Genomic DNA, 19,314 nt, shown 5'->3' on the forward strand with positions numbered 1-19,314 from the left:
TACGATTTTTTTGTATTTATTTTATTTTTTAAATCAGAGGAAGAAAAATACTTTTTATGCAAATTACAACTTTGCAGGAAGGTAACATTTTATTGCAGATACTACAGCCTAGGATTTGAATGAATAACATTGAGAACGTATACCATTCAGAGTGTCTCACAAATTATCAGGGAAGGACACACAATAGAAACAGGACACCTCAGTCTTCCTTTTTACATAGAGTAAAAATTCATCCAACATTCGTCCAAATAGTCATTCTGTGAATTATTTTGTATCACAGAAACAGTCAATAAATAATCATTTCATAAGTCCTCAATATTTCTGTTATTCTTTATCTGTAAGGGCTTAGAATATCTATATTTATTTTGTTTGCATTCATCTTTCAGACTTCTTTTCCTCAGTGATACTGAGTAAAATATATGCTCTGTATGTATATATATTTTTTAATTACTGTGGATCATTGTGAAACCTCTTATCCGAATGGCATGCTTAAGATTTTTGAAACAAAATCCTGCTTATAAGGGAAATGCATATTCATATTTACATTGAAACACCCGGCCACAGGCTCAAACAGTTGGAAGGCGATAGGTAAGTTCATTTGCAAATGTTCCCTCAGAATAACATCTGAAACATTTTGACAACCCGGCCATTTGTTGAACAACTAAAAGTAACAAGGGACACAGACTTACAGAGACTCGAGCCCAGTCTATTAACTGCCCATCTCAAAGCTTGGGTTATGCTGTACATTACCCCCACCCTACTCCCTAACCCCAACACATACACGCTCCACACACATACAAACAATCAAATCAAGAGGCTTAGCACCTAATTTAGCTGATTCTCGGTTTTGTTCAGATGACCTGTTTGAAATGTTAACATGGAAACCAGCTCATGTAGTATATATAATATTCATACATACTGCATCCCTGACCACAGATGGGAAAAATAAGCCTGACTTTTATGAATGTCGACAAATAAATGCAGTTCTTGAATTCGCTAGAGTATTTAACAAAACTCAAAACACATTGAAATAACACTGGATTTAAGAATGTGCTCTACAGAATGACTTAAATCACGGTTTGTTTTTACAAGATTATACCTGTTTTCTTTTAAATTCAACTATAAACAAGATTTTGATGAAAGATAATATGAAAATTAAAAAGGCAAAATTTCTACAAAAATAAATACCCAGTGTACGTCGGAATAACTTGGTATACTGCAGACATAAGCACTACATAAAGAAAATAAGCAAAGCTACAGTATGCCTATAAGTTTCACTTTCCCCTGACTATGGCCTGACACCTTGGATCCAACATTTCTGTAAGCACATGAAAACAAAAGTATAAATAAGACATGAATAAATAAAAACAGAATGAATAAAACATAGGCAATTCTTACTGTTAGTATAAAAGCATTTAAAAAGATCCTTCGGTCAAATCAGTTCATAGCTCTGTCTTTTTGTTCTGTTTTCTCAAGAGTGCCTTTTCATACAAAAATATCAAAATCAGTCCATCTTGTCATAACTCTCTACTTGAACTGGTCAGGGATATGTCCGATCTGAGACTGCATGCTGCTGGTTGGTGGACTCGAGATGCCCTCTGACCAGTCGGACATGTTAGAATGCGGGGAGGAGCTAGACCATTGGTCGGGAGACCCGGGGGAGGGGGTTAGAAAGGGGTGGTCCGGGACCTGTAGCTGGTGGTTCGGGGTGTTGTCCATGGGGCCGGAGTAGCTGTGCTGGGAGGGAGGGGTGAGGTACTGGGTGCTGGGCAGGTTCTGGCTCATGATCTGGGTCTCCTGGGGTAGGATGGTGTGGATAGGCATGGAGCCCTGGTTCCCTGTGCCCTGCTGGAGCTCTGAGCCACTCAGCTCGCTGCTGATGAAGTTCTGGCTGATGGAATGGCCACTAGTGCCAGTGTTAGAGTTCTGGTGCTGCAGCTGGATGCTCTGTTGCTGCTGCTGCTGGAGCTGCTGCTGCAGGTTCTGTTGGTGCTGCATCTGCTGCTGCATCTGCTGCTGGGCCTGCTGCAGAAGGTGGGGCTGCGAAGCCAGCCGGGTGTTCTGCAGGCCCTGGTAGCTCATCATCTGGGACAGGCTGGTGGTGGGGAGCCCGTTGTGGAGAGAGGTCATCATGCCTTGCTGCCCGCCCCCCTGGTGCAGACCGCCCTGCCCACCGACAGGACCAACCCTCATGGGATTGAACTGGCTGGGCTGGCCCATGCTGGCGTGCATCCTGGAGAGCCAATCACACTGGCCATTCATGCCCCCTGAGCCGTTGGAGCCTGACACAGGAAGGTGGGTGAGACGGGGCGGGAGTGGGTCGAACTGCATGTGTGCCAGCTCCTGCTTGTTGGGCATGCCCATGTGGTTGACCCCCATGTGGGGGTCGGACATCCCCTGGAGGTGGTTGAGCGACATGGACGGGGACTGCTGGAAGGGGGATGTCATCATGGGAGGAGACGCCACGTCAGAGATATAACCGTGTGGAGACTCCAGGGAGTCCACCGGGGACAGAACAGCTGAGCTATCCAGCACACTCCCTCCCTTCCCATCCTGGGAGGCTTTCTTCTTGTTCTTCATGTCCTTGCCGTCTTTGCAGCCGATGCCCTTGGCGCTGGGCTTGCGGGCCTTCTTGCCCTGGACCTTCATGCTGCCCAGGTAGCCATTGGGGGAGCAAAGGGGGGGGGACAAGGTCGTGCCCATGGAGCCTCCATGGCCATGGCTGTGCACGGGTGCACTGCGGACCAGGTTGTACTCATCCATGAGACGGACAATGTCGTGGTGCATCCTCTCTTGCGCAATGTCTCGGGGCAGCCGGTCCATGTGATCAGTTATCTCGCGGTTAGCAAAGTGCTCCAGCAGAACCTTGGCGGTCTCGTAGCTTCCTTCCCTGGCAGCAAGGAACAGCGGGGTCTCCTCCTGAGGAAGACACACAGTGAAAAACATGTTTACAGTGGGCCACAGACAGACAGCTCTCTCTTGCAAAATTGATTGTATCTCAGTAACCATGTTTATATCCTTAGTTTTTATGCGAAGTCACCATATTTTTAAGAAATCACGACAGCTGTGATGGAAGTTTCGGTACAATTTGATAAACGCTGACAGATAATTTATTTGTTCGACATGGTGGGAAGTTTTCGTGTCGTCAAAAGTAATTATGCGAGAAATGGCGGTGGAAACGCCATAATATCCATCATATAGAAGTAAACTAGGAGTCACGGGATGATATGGTTTATGGTCCTCCCACTACAACCCGGGAAAGCCTGCAGTTTATTGGGCTACAGATGAAATAAGTTCTGATGAACTTCACAGGGTGGTGAACGTGCACGGTGATGAGCTTGATGCTCCTTTCCAATATATATCCAGGATCTTATTTTAGTGACATGATTATTGATGCTTGACTGCCGTTTGATAAATACAAATATTCTCGCTGTAATCCATAATAATGTCGTCATGTAGACTAGCCTACTCACACTGTATCTGTGAGCTGTTGGCTAGAGCCCATGTGTCAAAACCAGATGAGGCACACTTGCTATTTAACGCAACAGCTTTTGTGACAGAACTATCGGTAGAGTTGAAAATGCGATGGAAACACACTGAACTTCCGATTTTTATTCGGTCGATGAAAAAGTACTGTACATTTGTGTGCACTACGGCATCACGCACAGATTTGGAAGCACACCCCTGGTGGGAAAACGCTCACCCTTTTTTTTTTAGCTAATTTTTTAATATTTGCATGAAAATGTCACCAATTGGATGGGAACCGAGCTACTGAGATTAACCTGCATGAATAAAGGTTCAATAAAAAGAACAACGTAGCTTATGGAGGCAGCTTCTTCTATGGTGTCTTATCAGGCAGAAGAGATGCCTTACCTTGTTGTTCTGCATGTCCTTGTTGGCGCCGTTCTTCAGTAGTACGATAGCTGCTTCCACGTTGTTCACTGCTGCTGCCCAGTGCAGAGCAGATTTGCCTTTGTGAAAGAGAGCGGGAGAGACAAACGTTCAGTTCACATTAAGCCATGCCTGTCTGAAACATGACTATCATTTCTTTCCAAACCCCACATTATTTCAACATTTTGTAAAAGAACATTTTTTTATTTTATTCTGCCCATTTCTAATGACAAATGTAACGTTTGATGGATCGAAAGTGCTCCACTATAGCTCTGGTTGAAAGAGTACGATGAGGCCAAGGAGCCGATATCGACACAACAGTGACATAAGAGCCCTACCGAAGTCATCGATAGCGTTGACGTCAGCATGGCAGTTAATGAGCTCCTCCACCATGCCCTCCACTGCCAGGCGGGCTGCCAGGATCAGAGGGGTGGTGCCATCGTGCATGCGGGCATCTAGGTCTGTGGCACGATTCCTGATCAAAATCTACAGGAAGACACGAGCTGGTTAACCTTGCATGAGATTATCTATAGAGATACTAAGGAAGAAAGGTCACATTGCCAATCCAATACAGTAGATCTCTTTGCTACTCAAAACCACAAATGAGTCTGCATTTGACCCTAACCTGGAAGACACCCTGAGCGTCGGCAGCCACGGCAGCATGTAGCGGGGTCTTGCCCATGTTGTCCTGGATGTTGGCATCTGCACTGGCCTCCAGCAGACGCTTGGCAGCGTCGGAGCGGGCGTAGCGGGCAGCGAGATGGAGGGCGGTCTCCCCCGTGCGGTCCGTCTGACTGTGGAGTTTGGCACCCTGGTAGATGAAATCACTGATCACGTTGGCAGAGGCGTCTTCCTCCTCCTCGCTGTTGCCGGTTTCCAGACCTCCACCACTGCAGGAGGCGATCATCAGGGGGGTGAAGCCATCTGGGCAGAGGGAGGGAGAGACCATACTTTAGGACCAGGGGAGTTGACTATATCTCAGCATTGGCAGTCAGTGCACTAGTGCAGGGTCAGCATGAGACGGAGCCCAGTTCCTGGTACAAACGGTAAGAGTCAGTACTTCAAAGCACAAGGAAGATCAAAACAAAGCAACAAACAAATCGAATGTGGATTTGATGCGTTTGCCTGTGTGTATCATCACCGCTCTTTTCGATAACGGATTCTGATCAAGCCCGACGTTGGGGAGCTTGGGGAAACGGGCCAGGCTATGTGAAACCTAGGCAGCTGGAAAACTGAGCATTATCATCTCTGAGGGGAGGCTCAGCCAGTCGACCTGGATGGGTTTCTCCTCTTCAAAAGAATAGCGAGCCCCAGATCTCACAGATTCAATTCGGGCTCATTGATCGGTTAGGGAGAGAAAACGCGTGTGTGCTGTGCTTTAGTTCGAGGAGCATGTTACTGTTGATTTTCTTAAAATACTCTTCAGGGGGCTTGACACTTAATAAAAGGGTGTTCTTGTATTTTGGCCCGTTATTGGTTTTATTAATAAAGCATATGAAGAAATAGGCCTATTAGTGGTCCGATGATGAATGTAAGCAGGAAGGGAGTTTTCCCCTGGGCTCAGGGCTTCTAGCCGCATGCTTTGATCTGGATCCCCGTACCCCTGAGGACACAGGGCTTTAGCTACTCCTACACACACACACACACACACACACACACACACACACACACACACACACACACACACACACACACACACACACACACACACACACACACACACACACACACACACACACACACACACACACACACACACACACACACAATCTTGCCATTGCTCACTCAGTCAGAGGTGTAAATCAATCAACTAATAACTGAGGCAGAAAAATACCTTAAAATATGACCATAAGTTTAGTTTGACGTCTATACAAAGCAAGATGTTAAGGTAATATAATTCAATTGAATAGGAATACATTTTTTGTGAGTAATACAAATTATTAGAATGATCATATTTAAATACTTTTTTTTTATATTTGTTTCCACATCTTTCCTGACACTTCTGATGACATAATTATGAAGACCTCTCATCTCTCCTTTTCTAACTCTACACCAGTACTGACAACTGAAATGTGACCCCCAAAAAATACTTGGTACATGACCTCTGCACCGTAAATATAAAAGTAGCTGGGGAAAAATACAACATTTCCATACAACAGTATTACTGAAGTCCTACACACCTGATACACACCGAATTAAATACATACATTCTATATTCACCAAAAATAATAAAATTTCATGAAATGTAATAATCAACTCAATCCTTGTCAGTAGACATTGAGGTAAAAAAAAAGCTCCCCAAAATCAGTCAAATTCACAGCTAAAATCTGTCTTAATTTCCCTAACGATGAAAAGAGTGGCTGTAAACACACCTGGTCCCCGTACGTTGACGTCCATGCAGTCGTTCTCGATCTCCCCCTGAGGTGGTGTGGGGGCGATGGAGGGGATTCGGAGATCAGCCGCGTCCAGGTGCTGCTGGGTCCACTGGCGGTGGTCGGTCTGGTCGTCCAGGTCCAGCATCGCCTGCTCCTCAAACTGCTGGAAATAAACCCGAGGGGTGGACGGACAATCAATTAGCTCACACCGCATCCAAAGCCTTTCATCTCAAACCTAGTTGAAAACTAAGGTTTAATTAACCGACTTGTATATATTCAAATGCTGACAGTCTGGAAAATAAAAACAAAAACCAACACAAAGGAGACTCTACATGTTCAATATCTTAATATTAAATTAAAGCAAATTCAATTCAATAGCCTATGTAAATGTATACATCTTGAAACTAAACTGGAATCAAGTGATATTTGAAGGCTATTATCAGTGATGAAGAAGAGAAAATCCCTGACTGAAGATATTTTCTTCATATATTTCTTTAGGTATTTCTTATGAAGTCCATGTTCTACTCTTATTCCTGTCTTTCCCTCCAACAGTAGGTCCCAATGCCAGTATGTGGTGTCCTTAGACTCCTCACCCTAAAGCGCTTGGCGTCTGAAGGCTCCTCTTCTCCCCATTCATTCTGGTTGTTGTCCATCAGTGATATGTCCAAGGAATTTTTCAGTGGCCTGTGGTCAGACAGAAATCCCATTGAAAATCCGGATGCAGCACGTGAGCTAGCCAACTATCCCAGCTGAGCCCTCTTCCTCAGTGGCAGTGCACCAACACCGAAACAAAAGCATTGATTGAGCCCCCCCATCCTGTCTCGTCCCACCACTATCGCCCAGACAAGTCAATTAATGCACCCGTTACCTAAACCTGCTGCAACATTATCATTAATGATCCGAACCGTTCCCCCCTCTTTCTAATCGCCAACTACACCCCTCAGCCCCAAAAACTCTCGTTACCACTCCACACCCTGCTACGACCAAATCCACGAAAAAACAAACTGTGACCCATGGTGGGAAAACAATGTGGTGCCGCATGGAAACCCGGGAAACTTACTTCAATCCCACCGAATCCTCCCCGACGGGCTCCCTCCTCTTCTTCTTGTTGGGCTCACTGGTCTTGAAGCCCTCCGGCAACCACAATTGGCCGTGCTCGCGACGACGCTTCCGTGAGGCGACCATCCCCACGCCTGCGAAGGCCAGGAGAGCCAGTCCGGCTAGGACCACGTAGATGGGATAGAGCTCCGACGGAAGCTGGGGGTCAACCTCACCTGGAGGGGAAAGGGACAACATGGTAAGGCGGACAGCAGCGGAGCCTGAGAACCCAGATAGGCAGGCAGGCAGGCACGCGTTGGGTTGGTCGCAGGAATACTAGTCCTCCTCTAGTCTAGTGAAACCCTCTCCTGGAGCCTGGTCCTAGTTGTCCATGGCCAGAGCTATAAGGGGAAGGAGGAGCGCCGTTTGTAAAACAAGGTTGGTCCTATTCTGTAATCATCAGAATTGCTAACCACTTCTCATCAAATAGAGCTAGAGATAAAATAAAATATACAAAAAAACACCTCCTCTCCCCTCTCAGCCCAGGGTGCCAGGAGACAACTCTACCATTTCTTCTTTAAGGGGAAAAAAGGGAGGGATTAATGAACTTCAAATTACTGCACGCGCTTTAAGCTGTAAAGACGAAGGATTTATTAGGATTTTCAAGATAACAAAGACTCCCAACTTCTAGCACACTCCCGATCAATTTTTCCCCTTCGCTTTTTTCCACTAACGATTTTGAAATGATAAACTCTCCCAACCCAAACCCTTAGAGATGCATTAAGTCCTGGTATTACATTCAGCGAGGTGAAGGTTGCAGCAGCCTCACACTGTGGGATGAAGTGTGTGTGTGTGTGTGTGTGTGTGTGTGTGTGTGTGTGTGTGTGTGTGTGTGTGTGTGTGTGTGTGTGTGTGTGTGTGTGTGTGTGTGTGTGTGTGTGTGTGTGTGTGTGTGTGTGTGTGTGTGTGTGCGCTAGAATGGCATGTGGATGGGGTAGGGGGGTGGATGAGTTGATTTACGGCAATTAACCAGTTTGGAGCCTGAAGCCATTGGATTTAAACACAGACTTCTGCATTGATTGTTTAGTACATGTGATTCAAAAGTACATTTGTTTCATTGTTGAATATCAAATACACAATCAAAGAACACCCCATCGTCACAGTGTGGTGTTGGAGGGTTAAGACCTAGGGGAGAAAACCTTCACTGTGTGTGTGTGGTGTCTGTCTGTCTGTCTGTCTGTCTGTCTGTCTGTCTGTCTGTGTGTGTGTGGGGGGGGTGTATGAGTAGGGGTACAGTTAGGGGTTAGGGGTACAGTCCCCGGCTGTTTCAGCAGTACTCTTGGCCTGGTGACTGTTAGAATGGAAGGAGATAGAAACTCACTGTGAACCGCCTCTATGATGTAGGGAACGTTGAGGTTCCCACTGGAGGCCAGGGCCCCTAGGAAGGCTGCTACGTCAGTGGCACTCTGGAAGCACTCCGTGGACTGCTGGACGCACTGGCGGTTGTCAATCTCCAGGTACACTATGGAGCTGTGGAGGACAGAGTCATGTGACACACGTTAGACCTGATCTAAAAACCTCAGAGAGAAGAAAGGACAGCTCAGTGGTTCCTGTTCAGGGAACTAGCAGCAGTTCTTCAAAAGACAGACACCAGTTTTCCAATGGATGATTATACAACACATCGCTACCAAATACGTGGAAGGGCAGTTCACACAGAAACTCGCTCGACTTCCACGTAAATGGGAGGTTCGCATGAAAATTCCATTGAAATCCAGATTCCAAATGACGATTGTTCCCGAACATTTGTCTCACCCTTTGATCTGCATGGGGTCCAGCTCCCTGCGTCTGCGGCTGCTTCCATTGGCTATAGTATACATGCTGTTCTTCATGGAGCTGAGAACAGTGTCAGGGATCTCTGTCCAGCCCACCGAGCGCTTCATGTTGTGTTTCTTCAGCTCCTGCTCACTGCCGTAGTACGGGTAGATCATCGTCTGTCCCTTAGCGTCCTGCTGGAACACCACATTGGTGTGGATCACGCGGCTCAGCTCGCGCAGGAAGCCAAGCGAGTTGTTCCGGAGCTGGTCGGGCATGATGTGGACCACGATGACCAGGCGGCCCACCGCCAGCTTCTCTGGCATGTTGTTGGCACAGTCCAGACCGTCCCACTCACACTCAGCGTTGTTGCAGCCCTGGTCACAGTGGCCGTCTGCATAGTGGTCTTTACAGTACTGGTCGTACAGAGGACTGGAGGGACAAGAGGAAATAGTATTATTCAGTATGGCTTTTAATGGGATGCGTATTATTTCAAAAGAAAGCTCAGACTGTTGTTCAGGCCTTGAACTGCTACTCAGATTTGATGCATTAGCTGAATCAGGTGAGTTATAGTAGGTCTGGAGCAGAACCCTGCATAGCCAGTAGGTCTCAAGGTGGATTGGCCTCCCCTTATCGAGTATTGTATTCAGCCCTGGATGGCAAGCGTCTCACTCACTTGCACTGGCCCTCCAGGTTCTGACAGTCAAAGCCGTCGTAGAGACACCCGGCGTTGTTGCACTGCTCGTCACACTTCCCGTCGTTGAAGTAGCGCCAGCACTGCAGGGACGACGTGCAGTTCTTCCACGGGTCGTTGAAGTTGAGCGAGCAGTCGCCCCCGTCCCAGCCACACGCGTGGTTGTTACACAACATATCACAGAACTTGTTCCCCTGCGTTTCCTCACACTGGGGGATCTCACAGCTCACCTCCACCTCCGGCGGGGGGGTGATGTCACGGCCGAACCCGCCCAGGAAGCTGTAGTCCAGGATGTGACATAGCAGGCCGTTGAAGTTGGTGGGGCAGACGCAGTGGTAGTACGGAGCCTCTGAGCTGTACTCACAGGTTCCCCCGTTGTAGCAAAGGTTGGTATTACAAGGGTTGTCTGTGGGGTATTCACACTCTGGCCCCGTGAACGAGGAGGTACAGAGACACTTTGGGTTCTTGTGTCCGGAGACGCAGGTGCCACCGTTACGACAGTGAAGATTGCCACAAGAGTGGGCATCGTACTCACAGGTGGAGCCAGTGTAGCCCTGTAGAGGGGAAGGAGAGGAAACGTGTCAATGTAGTAATACTATTTATGAAATGCATTACAGCATGTTGAATGAATGAAAACGGTGCAACACATCTGCTGGATGTCTCTTATACGGTGTCTTTGGCAGAACTATGGCAGCAGCCGTGGTTGTGTGGGAACTTACAGGTGGACACTTGCAGATGAAGCCGTGAGGAGTGTTGCTGGCTACGGCACATGTCCCTCCGTTACGACAGGGTTTGCTCTTACAGCCGTCAAACACCGTGTCACAATGCTCTCCTGTAGGGTCACAGAGAGAGATGGTTACAGCAAGGACATGAAACGTTCCTTTATCAATAAGACAATCACAGGTTAACGTTTAATGCCATGGAGCAGGAGTCTCCAACCCTGTTCCTGGAGAGTTACCCTCCTGTAGGTTTTCACTCCAACCCTGTTCCTGGAGAGTTACCCTCCTGTAGGTTTTCACTCCAACCCTGTTCCTGGAGAGTTACCCTCCTGTAGGTTTTCACTCCAACCCTGTTCCTGGAGAGTTACCCTCCTGTAGGTTTTCACTCCAACCCTGTTCCTGGAGAGTTACCCTCCTGTAGGTTTTCACTCCAACCCTGTTCCTGGAGAGTTACCCTCCTGTAGGTTTTCACTCCAACCCCAGGTGTAACTAAGGCAATTCAGCTTATCAACCAGTTAATTATTGGAATCAGGTTTGCTAGAGTAGGGTTGGAGCGAAAACCTACAGGAAGGTAGCTTTCCAGTAACAGCGTTAGAGAGTCCTGCCATATGGGGTAAATACTTATCATTTGGGACTATATACTACAGAACAAATGATAAGGTCATTTTTTTGTTGTTGACATTTCTCATGCAAGTCCAAGGTGATTCGTCTCGAAAAAGACTAGTCTTTGCTTTCCCATACTCAACCCCATGAAATAACTGTAATTAACATGAAACTAAACCCTGCGCTGCAGTCACTCTCCAGCCTGGTCCATCACATCACCCTCCTGCACGTTAAATGTTACCTGTGTATCCAGTACGGCAATCGCAGCGGTAGTTGTTGGTGAGCTGGACGCAGTTGTGTGTCCCGCGGGGGTCACATGGGTTGGACAGGCACTCGTTGACGTCCCCCTCACAGCGCTCCCCTACGTAGCCGGCGGGACAGATACAGTGGTAACCTCCCACCCTGTCAACACACTTCCCCTTGTTGAAGCACTTGGGCTCGTTGGTGACTTGGTCTGTGAAGGGGTTGCAGTCGTCTATGTTGATCTCACAGTGAACGCCTGAGAGGTGGAGGTCAGGAGGGAGGGAGGAAGGAAGAGGGGAGGAACAGTCAGCCTAAACACAACCTAAATCCTACGACCTGCAATGGTGCAATACACATTTGAATGTACAGTTTTGTGGTGTTTTCTCTTGTTTGCTCCCTATGTAACCACACTTTTTGGGGGGCAACATTCATTTCAACAGTACTTCAGCTGACCTACAAGAAACACACCCTTTATGTCCAGGAGATAAATCAATCCTGCATTTGACGGGGAGGAGAGTTTCAGACATGTGCTGGACACTGTTAAGCCCTAATTAATGAAGTGTGGTGGATTTGAGAGAGGTAGGTAGAGAGAGAGAGACAAAGAGTGGGAGTACGGAGAGGAACAGAGGAGACCAGAGGAGTGAGGGATAGAGAGTAAGAGAGAGTGGGAGGGTGGAGAAAAGCAGAGGAGAGGAGAGAGGTTTAGAGAAAGAGGGAGAAGAGACCAGAGGAGAGGATGGAGGGAAGAAGGAGGGAGATGGTGTGTGTGGAGGTGGGTGGCGGGGCTCTGACCTTGGGTTCCCCTGGGACAGGAGCATTTGTAGGTATTGATCAGGTCAATGCAGGTGCCCCCGTTCTGGCACGGCTGGGAGAAACACTCATTGATCTCGTTGGAGCAATTCGTCCCGACGTATCCTGCCACGCACTGAGAGAGGAGAGAAAAAGCCAAACCAAACGACTGACATGAAACAAGGCCGTTTCTGTTTACCTGGCTGTTTTTTGCCAGTTTTCCACACAGGTCAGCAAATTCTCCTTCCTCAGAGATCTCCACAAATGAGCAGTGTGTTGGTCTGTTAATAAACAGCCTTCACCAGTCTAGGTTTAATAGGGAGAATCACTTAGAAAGGACACCAACACACTTATTTACACGACCCAAAAACGTGACGATCATTTCAAATAGTGAGAATGTCTGACAATGTTTCAGACCAGGAAACACTTTAAAAGAAACATTTCTGGAGGCGTAGAATCCCTGTTCAGCCTAGATATCGGTTTACCATTAGGTCACATTTGTGATGCGTTTCACCCAGGGCCTGAGAAATAAGTGGAGAGTGCTGTGTTCCCCGTGAGCAGCCTACCTTGCAGGAGTACCCTCCTAGGAAGTCAGTGCAGGTGGCTCCGTTCTGACAGGGGTTGGGGGTGCACTCATCCACCTGCTCCTCACAGTAGCTGCCTGTGTAACCCGCCTGGCAGTGGCAGTAGTGGGTGTTCCCCGCGTCCAGACACTGGCCTGAGTTACGACACAGAGCAACTACCTCCACACCTGGAGGCGGGAGGGCAGAGAGAGGGAGAACATGTAGCCACGTGTTTATGTTACAGGTGTGAGATTGATACTAACACAACAACAACGAAAACACATCCAAACTCATACATGCATGCGTTCACGCACACACACACACCCTCCTTCACACTCGCAGTGTTACCTCTCTGTTTGGCAGCCACCTCGCAGGAGACGCTTGGCACATCGCAGTAGAGCCCTGTCCAGCCGGTCTGGCACTCACAGCTGTAAGTGGTGCCAGTCTGCCAACAGGTGCCCCCGTTCTTACAGGGAGACGAGTCACACCAGCGTACCAGATTCTGCGGAGAAACAGACACACCATAGACACAGTTAGTCACTAGGTGAGTAGATAGGTGAAAGTGACTGGAAATGTACACGGTTGTTTCACAGCTACAAACATTATTATAGCTGACGTTTGTAGTGCGCGTTAACTTAAACGTATTCATACCACCTCTGTTCAGCCAAGTATTTGATTCCTAAAAGCACATGTTATTTGACAATAGCAACATGGTATATTGCCTACAGCAAGTATAAAGTCACATTTTTACTGGGCCTACACTGTACCTGGCAGTTGAGTCCAATGTAGCCCTGGGGACAAGTACACTTGTAGGTGCCATAGCTGTCCTGGCAGGTGCCTCCGTTCAGGCAGGGCCTGGAGTCACACTCGTTGATGTCGTGTTGGCAGTAGCTGCCAGTGAAGCCAGGTGGGCACAGGCAGGTGTAGGTGTTGATGCCGTCCAGACACGTCCCACCGTTGAAACAAGAGCTGGGGATAAAAGACCGTCAAAACATCAATCTAGCAATACCAGGCGTATCATGTGAAAGCCGGATTCAATGTTTTTATTCGTCCAAATTAGTAAAGTGACTTAGTAAGTGTGAACTTCTTGGGCTATAACAGGATAGTCATTTAGTGTTATTCAACTTTCTGCCACAGGGGGCAGAAGTGGACAGGAGAACAAAAAAGAGGTAGGTCAAAGCGATATTCATCGTTTGTGACAGAGACGCAACAGGCCATGTGACGAAGATAAAACAGAAAGAAACAGGAGTCCGAGCTCTCTTCACCTCTCAGTGCAGTCAGGTGTGTTGTTCTCACAGTGTATCCCACTGAAGCCAGAAGGACAGGTGCAGGTGTAGCTGTTGACACAGTCTGTACAGTTGGCTCCATTCTTACATGGGTTACTGTCACACTCATTGATGTCCTCCTCACACTTAGTGCCACGGAAACCAGGCAGGCAGGTGCACACAAAGTTGTCCACTTCGTCCCGGCAGAAACCTCCATTGCTGCAGGGATCTAAGGACGAGAGCAAGGAGGGAGAAAAGTTAGCTGATAGCTTAGCACACTGGCTGCGGCTCAATAGTCTCGATTAGCTTCCTTTCTTGTATTTTTTTTCTCCCCCCCACTGATCACAAGGCAGATGTTATAGAGATATTTTAGAGGCCTATCTAGTTTTTTAAAAACTTATCAGTCATAAATAAAAGAGCCAAGGAGAGGGAACAAATTTAGAGTATTGAGACATGGCCACTGTCTCATATCCACCTGTTTTCATGAGGAAGTCATGAAGATGAGAGGAAAGGAGACTTACTGGGCTTGCAGTCGTCAATGTTGGTCTCGCAGTTGCGGCCAGCGTAGCCGGCCTTGCAGCCACAGCGGTAGTTGCCTTTGGTGTTCTCGCAGGTGGCCCCATTGAGACAGGGGTTCTTCACACACTCGTTAATGTCCACCTCACAGGTCTGGCCTATAGAGGGTAGGGAAGAGGAGGGAGGGGCGAGGCTTACTACACATACATCACTGAGATTTGCCCATTTTTTAAAAGATATTTTGTCTATTTTCATATGTGTATATAAATGCATAAGAATGACACAATCTACTATTAAGATATTGCTCACTCACCTTGCCAGCCCTCTGGACACACACAGGAGAAGTTCTCGTAGTCCTCAGACTCCTGACACACACCTGCGTTCTTGCAGGGTTTGGTGCTGCAGGGTGCCAGCAGGGTCTCACAGTTCTCACCTATCACACACACACACGCGCGCACGCACGCACGCACGCACACACACACACACACACACACACACACACACACACACACACACACACACACACACACACACACACACACACACACACACACACACACACACACACACACACACACACACACACACACACACACACACACACACACACACACACACAAACTGTTAGATAATGGACATAAACTATGCTCAATATTAAAATTCTCATATTATTATCATGTCTAATACTATTGTTTGCCGGAACCAGAGTATCGTGACAAGAAGTAGTGGGTGTCTGGATAGACTGCCCTACGTAGATAATGCTTTCATTGGACATTTAAACACTTCATTCAGGAGGATATCAGGAGGCTTCTTGCCCACAGTGTAAAGCTCTGTGAGTGTTCGAGAGCAGAGCTGTTTGGGCCTGCTGAGACAATTCCCTTTCTGTTTTCACGGTACCCGGCGTGGACAGGAAGTAGGCTGACGTTTCCTGCTATTGTCAAGGCATTTGCTGTTCTGTGAGACAGGAAGTCTGCAAACAGGAAATGTGTCAAGCAGCCGGGTCGTTCGTTCCCAACCCCTATTATTTCAGGTCCCAACGCTGTGTGAATTTTTCCAAAAAGACGGGGAATAAATAACAAATGTGCCCAAAGGCAGTCCATCATTATCTGTTTTTTCAAATAATACAACAAGGGAGGAAAGGAAAGGACGTGAGGACTGCTGAAAAATATTGTGTTATCAGGGACACTTGCGAAGTTGTCATGGCGGGCCAACGTCAACACACCAGACGCTGGAGTCTTTTAGCCAAGAGGAAGGATTGCTGCTGAACTTTCATCGACAGCTTGCTCTTCCAGAGCATGTTTTTCCTGTATGTCCAATGCCGTAGAGAAGCAACAACGTAGCGCCCCACAGGGAATAGAAAACAGCACACTTAGACAGACAGACACTCAGACAAATATTTCACAATAGACAAATATGTTCATACCGGTATATGGGAGTAGGCAGTTGCACTTGTAGCCAGCGACATCATCGATGCAGGTTCCTTGGTTCAGACAGGGATTGGAGGCACATTCGTTGATGTTCGTCTGACAACTTGGACCTGGAATCAAAAGGTCAAGAAGATATGTAGCACATGAGTTGGAGTCTAGACGACCACACACACAAAGACACACACACACACACACTAACTCACCAGTGAAGCCCACTCTACATGAGCAGACGTATCCGCTGGTCATATCCTTGCAGGTGCCTCCGTTCATGCAGGGGTTGGACTCGCACTCGTTATTGTTGATGTCACAGTTCTTGCCACTCCAGCCATTGTCACACAGACAGTTGTAACTAAGGATAAGATGGAAACGCTCAGTATTAGAGAAACATACATTATATTTCACTTTGATACTGTATATTCATAGTTCCATACCATACATGTAGGGAAGATTTGTAGATGTAAATTAAACACAACTATGTAATTTCCTTCAGAGGAGGAGCCATGGAGACAGATGAAAGAGGCAGACTCACCCGTTGACCTTGTCTTGACAGTGGCCATGGATACAGGGGTTGCTAAGGCACTCGTTGACCTGGAAGAAGCAGGTGGTGTCATGGTAACCCTCCGGGCACAAACAGGTGAAGCTGTTGATGCCATCGATGCAGGTGCCACCATTGTGACACGGGTTGAGGTCACACTCATCAATGTTGATGTTGCACATGGTCCCTGTGAAGCAGAACCCATGAACATGTTTACTTCTCTGACCCCTCGTATGGTAGCGTCTCAACTTTATACCACTAGGAACATTTATGGTTTACAAGCGCATGAAATTGGTTTAACAAAAATGATACAAATGAATAATGCTTTATGGTTAGACCTAGCATAATATTATGTTGTAGTCTTTGGAGTTTGGACTTTGGTTAGATTTTTATGAAGATAACATTTTGAAGTAAAACACAAGGCACAACCCATACGACACCAGACAATGGACCACACAATGGGCTCTATGTCCCCAAAGTAAATGCATCCATCTCGAGAAACATGGGGTTTTTAAGTCTGCTTTTGTCGGCCAATTGAAGCACCGCAGCCATTCAGCATAGACCAACTTCTCCCCTTTTAAAAGATCAACTTTCAGGACTCTTTCAGGGGATCTTTTCTCCTGTGAAAATCCCCGGTGGGTGTTGGTCCTTTCGGGGCCTGGCGAGAGAGGCCAGCTTGTGTGTCTCGGCAGCAGGTTGGGGACAGGGAGGGGCTGGAAAGTGACACCGCCACGGAAGGCCTCAAAAGGAGTGCGTTCGCTCGCCATCTGTTACCCCTCCCTCTCTTCCATCCCTTCATGCTGCCCCCTACGCCCTTGTTGTCCTCCCCTCGCCTGAGGTCTGAATAGGAGACTAAAACATGCACGGCGGTAGGAGTACCCCCTTCAAGTCTCCACCTGGGTTGCCACAGTCGGACAAACTGGTCCCCTACAGTATCTACTCACCACTGTAGCCGGGCTCACAGGCACACTCGTAGCCGTTGATCTTGTCGAGGCATGTCCCGTAGTCACATGGCTTGCTCTTGCAGTCGTCCAGGTTGACTTCACAGTTTATACCTAAGGGGCAAAGAAATTTGCATCAAAGTTTCTATAATTACATTTTCACAGATGAAAGTACATCTGGATGATTTTATTGTGAAGGCCAATTTTGAGTTAAGAGGAGGAGTATTTTAGTGTGTGTGTGTGTGTGTGTGTGTGTGTGTGTGTGTGTGTGTGTGTGTCTGACCTGTGGTGCCCTTGGGGCAGGTGCAGATATAAGAGTTCTCGCGGTCCTGGCAGATGCCCCCATTCCGACAGGGCTGACTCAGACACTCATTAATGTTGGTCTCGCACAACCGGCCCATGTAACCAGGGCGACAGTAACAGGTGAAGGAGGCCAGGCCGTCTTTACAGGTACCATAGTGACAGGGGGCTGAGAAACACTCATTGATGTCAGTCTCACAGTGTTGCCCCGTGTAACCTGGTGGAAAGAGAAGAAGTTGGTCACTGTCTCATTTCTCCCCATTTTATTGAGGATGCATAAAATATTCAATCAGTGTTGGTAGATTTAAAAAAAATCTTTATTGTTGCTTTGTTGCTGCTTTGTATACCTTCAGTGCAATCACAGGTGTACTTGTTGGGGCCGTCCGTGCATTTGGCGCCATTCTTGCAAGGCGTGCTGGAGCACTCGTCAATATCTATCTGGCAGAGATTCCCAGCAAAGCCTAGAAAAACAAGAAGGGTGGGGGTGAGTTTGTGTGTGTGTGTGTGTGTGTGTGTGTGTGTGGGGGGGGGGGGGGTGATCTCACCAAGCCCAAACTATTCCCACTCTTGCCCTGGAACATACATTATGCCCGCAACGACAGAGGTGGCTGCATATTAATCAACAACTCTGCCGTACTGCAAGCTTTCTGTTTTCTTTTATTTCTACTCCTTTTCACCACTTCTCCCCCCAAAAAATGCATCTGAGAAAGGGGGGTATAAAAAGAAGGGGCGAAAAACTTCCAAGGCCTCATGACCAGGGGTGAGAGACAAAGGGGGGACTGTCTGCTCAATGCAACGCGATGCCGAGCCGGTTGCCTCTTTTGTCCCCCAAAACTTTTCCATCACAATGTGCATTCTCCCGTCTTGCCCCCCTCCCTGCCCGCCGCGCCCAAAAGGGCCAGCTTGACCTCTGAACTCAGCTATTCAAATCCATCGTCATTCAAAAAAATCAACCAGCAGGCTCCCATTTTTCTCTAGTTATTCTAATCTGTTTTAGTTTGTTTCTTCTTACAATTTCTGTTGCTGGAGCACATTTACATTCTAAGCGGAAAGAAGATGGATTCTGTTTGATAAAGAGATTAAGAGACCCCCCCCCCCCTATTGGAACACAGGGGGGTCTAAGCCAAGCAGCCAGCCAGACATCCCAGTGGTCACTAACCCAGATAGGAAGTGGCTACATGTCTAGCTGTTTGCTCTGCTCCCAGTGGATTTTCCCATTCACAACACAGAGTCCCTTTTGCTTTAGACTGCCCATGCTAACGTTACCTCACACACATCCCAGAGAGGAGATTTAGCCCAGGCTCCTGGAATCAGACATTTCAAACCGCCCCAGTGGGGTTTCCATGGAGATGGTGTGTACAGAAATGAAAGGAGAGGACCCTACCCTACCCCAGCCTGGGCTTACACAGGAACAAATTTACATCTCAAGAAGGCAATTCCCCTCTCTCCCCCCTTTAGAGCATAACCGTCTATGTGTCTCAGTCCCCTCCAGTACCCCAACACCGCCTCCTACCCCTTCCACTTTCACCACTGTCTCATTCAGGCCTCTCTCCTGCCCTGTCCCATATACATGGGGGGGCTTTTCTTGTGTTCTCTGCTGTAC

The 19,314-nt window shown here is 47.6% G+C and overlaps 1 protein-coding gene across 2 annotated transcripts in view; it reads right to left on the minus strand.

Moving 5' to 3' along the window:
* LOC135514250 (neurogenic locus notch homolog protein 1-like) overlaps nucleotides 1-19,314 on the minus strand; it is a 51,375-nt gene continuing 32,061 nt past the window's right edge. The window contains exons 10-34 of one of the 2 annotated variants that reach the window (XM_064937597.1): nucleotides 18,059-18,172; nucleotides 17,695-17,928; nucleotides 17,415-17,525; nucleotides 16,465-16,657; nucleotides 16,139-16,284; nucleotides 15,932-16,045; nucleotides 14,822-14,941; nucleotides 14,514-14,666; nucleotides 13,993-14,221; nucleotides 13,495-13,696; nucleotides 13,076-13,229; nucleotides 12,731-12,915; nucleotides 12,168-12,300; nucleotides 11,374-11,631; nucleotides 10,530-10,642; nucleotides 9,793-10,364; nucleotides 9,117-9,548; nucleotides 8,686-8,834; nucleotides 7,327-7,540; nucleotides 6,860-6,950; nucleotides 6,264-6,426; nucleotides 4,517-4,815; nucleotides 4,230-4,377; nucleotides 3,874-3,971; nucleotides 1-2,919 (exon numbers count right to left, since the gene is read on the minus strand). In XM_064937597.1, the coding sequence (XP_064793669.1) occupies nucleotides 1,528-2,919; nucleotides 3,874-3,971; nucleotides 4,230-4,377; nucleotides 4,517-4,815; nucleotides 6,264-6,426; nucleotides 6,860-6,950; nucleotides 7,327-7,540; nucleotides 8,686-8,834; nucleotides 9,117-9,548; nucleotides 9,793-10,364; nucleotides 10,530-10,642; nucleotides 11,374-11,631; nucleotides 12,168-12,300; nucleotides 12,731-12,915; nucleotides 13,076-13,229; nucleotides 13,495-13,696; nucleotides 13,993-14,221; nucleotides 14,514-14,666; nucleotides 14,822-14,941; nucleotides 15,932-16,045; nucleotides 16,139-16,284; nucleotides 16,465-16,657; nucleotides 17,415-17,525; nucleotides 17,695-17,928; nucleotides 18,059-18,172 (6,017 nt within the window). In that variant the 3' untranslated portion in view covers nucleotides 1-1,527. Of the gene's footprint in view, nucleotides 2,920-3,873; nucleotides 3,972-4,229; nucleotides 4,378-4,516; nucleotides 4,816-6,263; nucleotides 6,430-6,859; nucleotides 6,951-7,326; nucleotides 7,541-8,685; nucleotides 8,835-9,116; nucleotides 9,549-9,792; nucleotides 10,365-10,529; nucleotides 10,643-11,373; nucleotides 11,632-12,167; nucleotides 12,301-12,730; nucleotides 12,916-13,075; nucleotides 13,230-13,494; nucleotides 13,697-13,992; nucleotides 14,222-14,513; nucleotides 14,667-14,821; nucleotides 14,942-15,931; nucleotides 16,046-16,138; nucleotides 16,285-16,464; nucleotides 16,658-17,414; nucleotides 17,526-17,694; nucleotides 17,929-18,058; nucleotides 18,173-19,314 lie in introns of both variants that reach the window. The other variant, XM_064937596.1, reaches the window with a different exon arrangement.

Source organism: Oncorhynchus masou, chromosome 25 (genome assembly GCF_036934945.1).
Source record: "Oncorhynchus masou masou isolate Uvic2021 chromosome 25, UVic_Omas_1.1, whole genome shotgun sequence".
NCBI classification, from domain to species: Eukaryota; Metazoa; Chordata; class Actinopteri; order Salmoniformes; family Salmonidae; genus Oncorhynchus; species Oncorhynchus masou.